Source organism: Chiloscyllium punctatum, chromosome 39, assembly GCF_047496795.1.
Source record: "Chiloscyllium punctatum isolate Juve2018m chromosome 39, sChiPun1.3, whole genome shotgun sequence".
Classification (NCBI taxonomy): domain Eukaryota; kingdom Metazoa; phylum Chordata; class Chondrichthyes; order Orectolobiformes; family Hemiscylliidae; genus Chiloscyllium; species Chiloscyllium punctatum.
In genome coordinates, this window is record NC_092777.1 from 11459491 (window position 1) to 11471052 (window position 11562).

At 41.6% G+C, this 11562-nt stretch overlaps 1 protein-coding gene across 5 annotated transcripts in view; it reads right to left on the reverse strand.

Moving 5' to 3' along the window:
• nat9 (N-acetyltransferase 9) overlaps nucleotides 1-11167 on the reverse strand; it is a 36301-nt gene extending 25134 nt beyond the window's left edge. For 4 of the 5 annotated variants that reach the window (XM_072558173.1, XM_072558175.1, XM_072558176.1 and 1 more), the window contains exons 1-3: nucleotides 11034-11166; nucleotides 1994-2103; nucleotides 764-904 (exon numbers count right to left, since the gene is read on the reverse strand). In XM_072558173.1, the coding sequence (XP_072414274.1) occupies nucleotides 764-904; nucleotides 1994-2103; nucleotides 11034-11110 (328 nt within the window). In that variant the 5' untranslated portion in view covers nucleotides 11111-11166. Of the gene's footprint in view, nucleotides 1-763; nucleotides 905-1993; nucleotides 2104-11033 lie in introns of all 5 variants that reach the window. The other variant, XM_072558171.1, reaches the window with a different exon arrangement.
• Between the last annotated feature and the right edge of the window lie 395 nt (nucleotides 11168-11562).

The following is an 11562-nucleotide window of genomic DNA, read 5'->3' on the forward strand; positions in this document are numbered from 1 at the left end:
GAGTTTGTAAGGGCAAATCTTTATTTTCAAACGCAGAAGTGATGTAAGGAACCGCTTTTAGACCACTTAAGGTTCATTTACTTTAAGAAGCACATTTAAGTCTAAATTCTCTTAAACATATGCTAATTGTTCTTTACTGCCACTGAAACTCACGTAGTTAACTAGCAAGGAGGATTCATTAAAATTTTAATTGGATTTTTAAAATGAAAATCTTGCTTTTAATTTTTATCTTTTCGATATCTCTCCACCTTGGTTCAATTGTCCTTTTCCCCTCTTTATTTCCCTTTCTGTGCCTGATTTGTTTCTGAATTCACTCACTCTAACCTACACTTTCTTCAGTGTCACTGGATCAAAATCCTGGACTCCCTCTCCAATGGCATTGGGAGTGTACCTACAGTGGTTCAAGAAGGCAGCACAGCACCATCTTCTCCAGAACAACTAGAGATGAACAATACCCACATCCTATGAATGATCTTAAAAAACTTTCTTCTCAGTCTTTGGTCTGTGAGTTTCACAATCATCCAATCTAACCAGTTAAAGAAATGACAGTTTCTTGCCATTTTTATTTATGTCCCAGTTGTGTGGTCCCTCAGTTTTCAGTTTGCACTTCAAACAACTTGGAGTGAAAAGCATCACTAATGCTAAATGGACAAAGCCAAGTCTTACAAGTAGCAGGTGCCATTACTTATTACAACAGCACATTATGGCCCAGTATGAATGCTGAATTACTGGAATCTTAGTGACAGTGTAGCTTGTAGCTTACCTGCGATCATGATTTCAATCTCAGCGATTGTGGGGTCTTCAGGATCTGTGAGAAACAGATTCACATCTCCCACCATGCAGTCCTCTTCTGTGCACAAACCACCCACCCATTTCAGCTTATCCAATACTATGAAGGTACACTCTGCCAAAATACAAGAACAGTGTCACTGTTCAGATTTTTAAATACAGACTGCACCACAAATTTTGGGATGGGGTGGCACACTCGTGCACAGAATTGGCCTGCGGTTCAGTGTAAATTCTCAGACCATAATACATCACAATAATGAAATAACACGTAGTTGTTAACAGTGTGAACAGCAATTTGAATAGCAGAATTTCACTTGGTAAGTATTGAACTGTACCAGCTGGCACAATTTGGTTAAGACATCAACTTTGTATTTACTCCTATCGTATTGACAAATAGCAACACTTGCCTGATAAAGATTGATTGGTGGGGACTTTATTCGAGAAATCACTATTTATTGGTACATTTTGTTAAGTGTAGACCTGCTAGTTATGGTTCAATGAAAAAGTCCACATTAGTGATACAAATATAACTTGGCGTCAATGTTCATTACAGGCACTAATTAAATGCAATTTGTTGTTGTTGATATGAATGATGTGTGTAGTGGGTTACAGAGTGGCCTTTTTACTCTGGAACCAGGTTCAAATTAGTCCAGGACTGATGGGATTCTAGGGGGTTCTAAGCATAAATGCAGATATTCCAAACTAGTTCATATTAGATACAACACCACAGTGGAAAAAATGACTCCAAAAACTGGACAGTGTGGGAGATTAAAAATTTTGCCTACTAAGATTCTAAACCCTCCTGGTTTAGGGGTAAGTGAGGACTGCAGATGCTGGAGATCAGAGTTCAGATTGTGGTGCTGGAAAAGCACAGCAAGCCAGGCAGCATCTGAGTAGCAAGGGAATCGATCTTTTGGGCATAAGCCCTTCGTCAGGAATGAGGCTGAGGGGTGTCACACTCCAACAACAGGATGATCTCTAATCTGTGATGACATGCCTGATGATGACCTTATGGGGGACTGAAATGGATAGATTTACGTCCTCTTGCATGAATATTCATCAGCTTGATGAACACATTTAAAGCACAGCCTGTACAAAGTGTCTTGGTAATTGTACTGTCTCAATGATTGGAGGTACAACTCTATGTTGCTGACTCGCTCCTTGTCAGCTTGAGATGGCTTCAGTATAAGTAACGAGTCCTTACTGTCAGCATCGTCCTGCCAGTTTCTCTGCATTTGGTATTCCTGCTCCAAGGTAAGTGGCTCAGAGGCTGTCAGCTTCTGTAACTCCTCTGATTTCATCCACTGGTGGTACCTGTAAACAATTAAACATAATTCATCAACCAAATACAGTTTCTACAGTTATAACTGATAGGAGAAAAGTAGTTGATAGGATTTTCTTTAGAAAAATGCAAGAAGTGACATTTTTGTGGTAATGGTCTTGGAAAAGCAATTCAGAATCTCAGGTCAATGTTCTGGGGTCATAGGTTTAAATCATGACAGCTGGTGAAATTTGAATTCAATAAAACCCTGAAATAAAGAGTTAGCCTAATGGCAACTATGTCAATTAGTGTAAAAGCCCACCTGGTTCACTAATTTCCTTTAGGGGAGGAAATAAGTTCTTGTCTAGTCTATTCTGTGTGTACCTTCAGACTTACATGAAGATTGTTGAATCTTAATTACCCTTTGGGCATTAGGGATAGGCAATACATGCTGGCTGAGCCAGTAACGCTAACAAGAATGAATTAAAAATAATAATATTCTCAAAAAGCATGATCCTGTTTTCAAAAAGCATTCATCTTAGGTCATTGAGCATCTTAACTTTACTGTATTGCAAATACAGGGAGAGGGAGGCTGAGTTGCTTTAACTGCCTGTCTCATTTTTGTAACATTAATGAATGTATGTATTAGAAGAGCTGTAAATTTGGACTCTCACATAACTGATGAAAACTTCTCCATATCAGCAGCTTTGCCTTCAGAACTGCTCTTCCTTTCTACCTTTTTCCTATTTTATAACTTTCCTTAAAGCCTCCTCCCTCTTTCAGCAAACATTTAATCATGTCCTAATATGTAGATTGATGTGAAACTTTGTTTCAGAAAGTCCCGTGATGCACCTTGAGTCATTTCCAAATTGCTGAATCTGCACTGGGAGTACGTTTAAACATTTTAAATGGGACAGAAAGTGCTGAAGAGACTCAATGGGTCTGCAGTGCGTGTAGACGGGTTTTTTCAGCACTCCGTTTTATGGCAAGACTGAAGTTAGTTTCTACACCAAGATTGTCAGGAAGGGTAGTGAACATTTCTCCTTCTGCACAAGCTGCTAGGGTTCTCCAGCACACTCTGTTCAGGAGGAACCTGCAGCTGGACTGATCTGGGACCAATGGCCTCGCAGCAAGACTAAACAGGATGGTCACAAGGACTTTAAACAAGTAAATTTGAGGTGGAGGGAGCTACATCAGGCATGTGAAGGTAACGGCAAAACGATAAGAAGTGAATTGAATAAACCAGAAGAGAGAATTAATAAACGGGTAAATAAAGTGTCATTGCCAAGGGGTCAGTGACAGTGTATAGCCTATATCTGAATGCACACAATGTAAGGAATAAAGTTAATGAGCTACTGGCACAAATTCAAGTTGAAGATTATGATATTGTAGCCATGACTGAGATATGGCTGCAAGATGATCAGGATTGGAAGCAAACATACCAGGATACAAGATTTACTGGCTGGAGTTTGGTATGCTTTCCTTTAATGGTCAGAGTATTGAGTACAGGCGTTGGGAGGTTATGTTGCGGCTGTACAGGACATTGGTTAGGCCACTGTTGGAATATTATGTGCAATTCTGGTCTCCTTCCTATCAGAAAGATGTTGTGAAACTTGAAAGGGTTCAGAAAAGATTTACAAGGATATCACCAGGGTTGGAGGATTTGAGCTACAGGGAGAGGCTGAACAGGCTGGGGTATTTTCCCTGGGGCGTCGGAGGCTGAGGGGTGATCTTATAGAGGTTTATAAAATTATGAGGGGCATGGTTAGGATAAATAGGCAAAGTCTTTTCCCTAGGGTCGGGGAGTCCAGAACTAGAGGGCATTGGTTTAGGGTGAGAGGGGAAAGATATAAAAGAGACCTAAGGGGCAACTTTTTCACACAGAGGATGGTACGTGTATGGAATGAGCTGCCAGAGGAAGTGGTGCAGGCTGGTACAATTACAGCATTTAAGAGGCATTTGGATGGGTATATGAATAGGAAGGGTTTGGAGGGATATGGGCCGGATGCCGGACTAGATTGGATTAGGATATCTGGTCGGCATGGACAGGTTGGACCGTAGGGTCTGTTTCCATGCTGTACACCTCTATGACTCTACGACAGGGAGATGGTACAGCCTGACTGATCAGAAACAAAATTACTTCAATGTTGTGAAAGGATATAATGAGGATAAAGTATTCCATGGTGACTGTATGGGTAGAACTGAGGGCCAGTAAGGGATCTAAAACTGTAATAGGTATTGTGTACAGACTCACGGGTAGTAACACTAGACTGTATAAATGCAGACATTAGCTGAGTGTGGGTAGTATTTATAGGGGATACTAATTCTAACACAGATTGAGAGAAGCAGACGAGCACCTGTCAGAAAAGTAGTGAATTTCTGGAGTGTGCCCAGGCTAGTTTCCAACGCAATATGTCCTGGATGCAACAAAGGGACAAGGAATATTGGATTTAGTAATGAGCTGGAATTAATTAATAATTAACTATACATGAACATTTATTAAATAATAATAAGATAATTGAGTTAAATGTAACATTTGAAAATGTAAAGCATGAATTAGCTCCCTGAGTTTTAGGTTTAGGGAATACGGTTTTTAATGAAATGAGACAGAGACTGCCCACAATAAACAGGGAAAATCTGCTAATGGGTAAAGCAACTGAAGAACAATGTGTAGAACACAAGACAAAACCAGTGTATACCCCTGAAAGGGAAAAGCTTCATTCACTGGAAAAATAGCCAGGGACAAGAAAGAGACAAGCGACAGCATAAAAGTAAGAAAGCTTACAAAAATGCAAAAATCAGCACAGATCCTGCTGAATGAGAAAGTTACAAAGACCAACAAAGAGCTACAAAGTAGCTTATAAGAGCTGCTAAAAGGAATTAGGAAAGGAACATTGATGTGAGTAGAAGAAATGTTATAGTTAAATAAATAGAAAGCAGGTGGTCAGGAGCAATGATGGCTAACTAAAGACTGAAAGTGGGGTATTGTCAATAACTATGGGAAAAACAATAATTACATTGCCTCAGTATTTATAGTAGGAAAGGAGGATAGCTTGCCAGATGCGTTGAGGATATTAGTAGTGCATTGAGAACATGGACTGAATAGAATTAATGCAAGTAAAACATCGATAGTGAAGAATTTAAGAGTGGCAAATCCTCAGCACCTGATGGTTTCTACCCGATGGTATTAAAGCAAGTCGGGGAGCACACTGAAGATGCTGAATTATAATCTTTCAGGATTCAGGTGTCACCCCCTGGATTAGACATTTGCACATATCACTCTGCTTTTTAAGAAGGGCAACAGAGGAAAACCATTGGATTATAAATCAGTTAGCTGAATATCTGTGGTTGGAAAATTGTTGGGAGTCTATAGTGAAAGATGGGGGTAAGTGAACACTTTGAAAATGTTCAGCTAATCAGGGCGAGCCACAATTTATTCATGACAGGTAAGTCATACCTGAGAAACCTCACAGAACCTTTTGAAGAGGTGACTAACGTAGTGGATAGGACTACATGGACTTCCAAAAGGCATTTGATCAAGTCGCACATAAGAAAGAATCTATTAACATAGGTAGAGGCTGACAGAATGGAGGGCAAATTACAGGCATAGCTGGGAGACTGGTTGAGGGGCAAGGATCTGTGTTAGGGCCTCAGTTATTCACATTATTTATTAATGACTTGGATAATGGCATAGAAAGTTTATATCCAAATTTGCTAGTGACACAAAGTTAGGTGGCATTGTAGATAATGTAAATGACAGCATAAAAGGGATATTAATAGACTAACTGAGCAGTCAAAACTGTGGCAAATGGAGTTTAATGTAAGTAAGTGTGAGCTTGTCCATTTTGAACTGAGAAAGAAACCAAACATTGCTGGGAAAACTCAGGAGGTCTGGCAGCATCCATGGAGAGAAAGTAGAGTTAATGTTTCAGGTCCAGTGACCCTTCTTCAGATTGAAGTACTTTCTTGATGGTATGAAGTTAAATACGATGGATGTCCAAAGAGACTTGAGGTTCAGGTAAATGATTCTTTGAAATGTCATAAACAGGTGCAGAAAAGAAGCCAATAAATTTAGTGGAATGCTGACCTTTATATCTAGAGTACTGGAGCACAAGGATGCAGAAGTTATGCTGCCGGTATACAAAACTTTGGTGTACTATGAGCAGATCTGAGCACCATCCCTTAGGAAGGATATACTGGCCTTGGAGGGAGTACAACGTATATTTAAAAGAATGATACCTGGATTTCAAGGATTAAGTTATCAGGAGAGGTTTTAAGAATTAGGCCTGTTTTCTCTAGAATTTAGAAGTTTTAGGGGTGATCTGATGGATTTTCAGATATTAACAGGAAAAGACAGAGTAGATAAAAATAACTATTTCCACTGGTTAGGGATTCTAGAACTACGGGCATTATCTGAGAAATAGGGTCAGACTGTTGAGGAGAAATGTTAGGAAGCACTTTGTGCTGAACTTCAGGAGATGGGAGAGATATTACATGGATATTTCACATCAGTGTTTACTGTGGAGAAAGAAAGAGAGTCTAGGAAATAAATATTGATGTTTTGAAAACAGATCATATTACAAAAGAGAAAGTGTTGGTGATCTTAGAAAACATTAAGGTGGACAAATCTCTGAGACCTGATCAAATGTAACAGAAATATTTGTATTATCTATAACCACTGGTGAAGAGCTGGAAGATTGAAGGATGGCTAATGTTGTGTCTTTATTTAAGAAAGACTGTGAGGAGAAGCCCGGGAACTAAAGACCTGAGTCTGACATCAGTGGTGGATAAGTTGTTGGAGAGGATTCTGAAAGATAGGATTTAAATATAATTGGAGAGGCAAGGAATGATTAAGGATAATTAGCATGGTTTTGTGTGAGTGAAAATGTGTCTCTCAAACTTGATTTGAATTTTTTGAGGAAGTAATCCAAAAGATTGATGAGGGCAGAGTGGTAGACATTATTTGCTTGGAGTTTAGGAAAGTCATTGCCAAGGTTCCTCATAGCAGATGAAATAGTAAAGTTAGATCACATGGGATTTAGAGATAGCTTACCAACTGGATACAAAATTGGCTCGACGGTAGGGAGAGAGGCGGTGGAGGGTTGTCATTTAGACTGGAGGTCCTGTGATCAGTGATGTTCCATAGAAATTGGGTCCACTTTTGTTTGTCACTTGTATAAATCACTTGAATGAGAATTTAGGAGGCATGGTGTGGGAAAAGATCTGCCACCCTGCCTACTTATAGCACGCCACACAGAACACAGGAAATTAGACCTGTCCAAACTAAACAAGAAACACCCAGAATGCCTCAGTGTTGACCAAACAGGCTGACAAGAGAAACCAGATGTGACCATAGTCACTCGCAGACAAGGGAATACATTTCCTAAGACAAACTAACAATAAGCTTCCTGGACCTGGTCAGCACAGTTGCCCCAAAGCCCCGAGGGCAGTCTCATAACCCAGAGATACTAAGCCACAAAAATGACAAGTCAGACGGAGAGGCATCAAAATACTTCACTCACAGGACAGGAACAATGGGAACACCTTACTGTTTCAAAAGAGACATTCTCACCTACCCTCGAAGAGAGCTGGAATTTCTTGATCCCATCAAGAACTCATTGATGCTGCAAGGATGCTACATTGTATCAACAATTAGGGCATTCTTCCGATAACTGCTTTTTCGATTATCGTCATTGTAACTGGATTACTTAATCTTCAAATACATTGTATTTTTCCCCATTTTAATTCACCTCATTGTACAAGATTCCTATAAAGCCTGGCTTGATTGTCAGCTTGATGAAGAGAGTTTCAGCTACCTGGACAGACTGTCTGTGCTGTTTCAGCTTGGTCAATTTCTCTTCCATGATATGGCTGTGTTAATAAACTGTTTGTTAATTTCAATTCGATATGTGTTTTATGATCTCTGCTTTATTGGACTAATTTCTCCGACACATGGTTAGTAAGTTTGGAGGTGACACCAAAATGAGGGGTATATGGACAGTGAAAAAGGTTATCTAAGATTACAAAGAGATCTTAATCAATGGGTTGAAGAGTGGTAAATGGAGTTTAATTTCAATAAATGCGAAGTATTGCATTTTGGTAAAACAAACAAAAACAGAACTTATACAGTTTCTGGTTGTGTCCTGGGTAGTGTTGTAGAACAGAGCAACCTAGGAGTTCAGGTAAAATTTGCGTTATAGGTAGACAGGGTGGTTAAGGCGGCATCTAGCATAATTGCCTTCATTGTTCAGATCTTTTGAGTATAGGAGTTGTGCCATGCTGAGGTTGTATAATGTCATTGCTGAGGTCTCTTCTGGAGTCCTGTGTGCTGTTTTGGTCACCCTGTTATAGGAAGGATATTATTAAACTGGGGAGGGTTCAGAAAAGATTTAGCACGATGTTGCTGGGAATGAAGGATTTGAGGTATAAGAAATGACTGGGACTCTTTTCACTGGATCATAGGAGATCAAGGGGTGAACTTATAAAGGTTTATAAATAATGAGGGGCATACATAAGGTAAGTAGCAAAGGTATTTTCCCTAAGATATGGGATTTCATAACTAGGGGGCATATTTTTCAGGTGAGAGGAGAAAAATTTAAAAAGGACATGAGTGGAAACTTTTTTTTTTACACACAGTGTGGTTAGTGTGTGGGATGAACTGCCAGAGGAAGTGGTGGATGCAGGTACAGTTACATCTAAAAGATGTCTGGGTAAGTACATGGATAGGAAATGTTTGGAGGAATACGGGCCAAATGCAGATAGGTGGGACTAGTTTAGTTTGGGAACACAGTCGGCGTGGACTAGTTGGACCGAAGGGTCTGTTTCCATGCTGTGTGACTCTTTGATGTACAAAGAATGGGAGATGTTTGGAAATTTCTTCCACAAACAGCAGTGGACAAATGATTAATTGTTTATTTAAATCAGAGATAGACTTTTCTTCTGAAGCAAAGATATTATGGGATATGGGCCAAAGGCAGCTATACGAAGAGGCCACACATCAGCCATGATTTCATGAGGACATGGAACAGGCCCTTCAGCCCACCTGCACAACTAACCCTACCTGCACATCATCTACATCCCTCTAATCCCTGCCTGTTCATGTTTCAGTCTAAAAGCCTCTTATACATTGCTATTGTGTCAGCTTCTACCACTTTCCCTTCTCGACATCTACCAGTTTAAAAAAAATTGCTTTGCACATCTCCTTTAAACTTTCCCCCATCACCTTAACCCTTTGCCACTTTCAGGAAGCTTTGGAGTTGCACTCTAAGATCTCACTGTATATCAATGCTCCAAAGGATCCTGCCACTTACTGTACAGGTTGTTCTGCTATAGCGCCACAGTTGCGTTCCTCTGCAACTTCGCTCAATAGAAAATTGCTATACTTGTTTAGCACCAAGTTCATGTTATCCAAACAATGCCCACAATTTGTCAATTGCATTATAGCCAATTTGTGTTGACAAAATGTGTGTTAAACCAGAACGACTGTATACTTTCCTCTTGCATTTGATACTTTCCTCTTGCATTTGAACTCCCAAAATACATCACCTCTCACTTGTCTGGATTAAACTTCATCTGCCACTTTTCCTTCCAACTTTCCAACAGATCTATTTCCTGCTTTATCCTTTGACAACTCACCTCACTAACCATAACTCCACCATTTTCATGTCATCTGTAAACTCAGTATTCAGACTATCTACATTTTCATCTAAATCATTTATATTTCTAACAAACAAGAGATCCCAGCACTGATCATTGTGGAATACCACTAGTCATAGGCCTCCACTCAGAAAAATATCCCACCACTATTACCCTCTGTTTCAAATTACCAACTGACCATGCATCCCACATGACTTAATCTTCTGGACCAGCTTACCATTAGGGATCTTGTCAAATGCTAAGTGATGTCCATGGAGACAACATTCATTGCCCTATCCTCAATCATCTTTGTCATTTCCTCAAAAATCTTAATCAAATTTGTGAGACAAGACCTCTGCCCGCAGAAACCATGCTGACGAGCCTGAATAAGTCCATTATTTTCCAAATGCAAGTAAATCCTATCATTGGCCCATCATTTCCCAATTATACCTGTCACCCTTCTTAAACAAAGGAATAACATTGGTTATTCTCCAGCTTCACCTGTGGCTAAAGAGGATACAAAGACCTCTGTCAAGGTCCCTGCAATCTCCTCCCTTGCTTCCCTCAGTATCCTGGGATAGATCCCATCAGTCCCTGAGGACTTATCTACCATGATACTTTCAAGACACCCAACATCTCCTCCTCCTTAATATCAACATCCCCCAAAATATTAACATACCCCTCCCTAATCTAATCATCACCCCTGTTATTCTCTTTAGTGAATACCTATGTGAAATACTCATTAAGAACCTCAGCCTCCTGCTCCACACATAGATTCCCATCTGTATCTAAGAGTGGACCTACACTTTCTAAGTTACCTCCTTGAATTGTAGCACAGGTTGGAAGGGGATGGATGACCTACCCCTGTTCCTATTATTGCTACTAAGGGAGGGGAGGTCACCGGGGAACCAATGGTCCATGGTGTTTGGGGTGGAAGGAATTATTTACCACGGTCTATATCACAAAAGCTCCTCCCAGCGGGATCGCGCATCGTGCCCTACCCAACAGAGAGCGCGCTCGCAGCCAACACCATCGATCCAGAGGCGCGCTCGCAACCTACGTCATTGATCCAAGGGTCGCGCTCTCAGCCAGCGCCATTGACCGGGAGCGAGCTCGCGTCTAACGCCATTGACCGGGAGCGCGCTCGCAGCCAACGTCATCGATCCAGGGTCGCGCTCGCAACCTACGTCATTGATCAAGGGTCGCGCTCTCAGCCAACGCAATTGACCAGGGGCGCGCCCGCGTTTAACGCCATTGACCGGGAGCGCGCTCGCAGCCAACGTCATCGATCCAGGGTCGCGCTCGCGACCAACGCCACAGGCCGCGCCGATCCAACGGGATTGCCGACCTGAGGACGTGCCGTGCTGTGTATGGGACCAGCGCCACCAGTCGCCCCTGCAGCTCCACCGCCTGATTCAGCCGCATCGCATCCCACTGCGCAGGCCCGGTACGGCCGGGCGGCCCCGCTTGCGCAGGCGCAGTGCCGGAGGACGAGAGGAGCGTCCGTTTGGTCACGTGGGTATTGGGGCGCATGCTCGGAGGGAGCGCGTGGAAGGAGGTTGTCAACTGTCCCTCTGTCATATCGAATGATGTGGACCTCCTCAAGGACTCACTCACCCTTCACAGAGTCAGTCAGCTGTATCATCCAGACAAACCACATTGAGCTGGATTTCTCACCATGTTGAGAGAGAGCTGAGCTCAAAGCCCTGGTGTGTAACAGAGCTGACCCTGCCCAGTATTCATCTTTATTGAAGTCAGGATGAGAGTGGTGCTGGAAGAGCACAGCAGTTCAGGCAGCATCCAAGGAGCAGGAAAAGTCTTTCATCAGGAATAAAGGCAGAGAGCCTGAAGGGTGGAGAGATAAGCTAGAGGAGGGT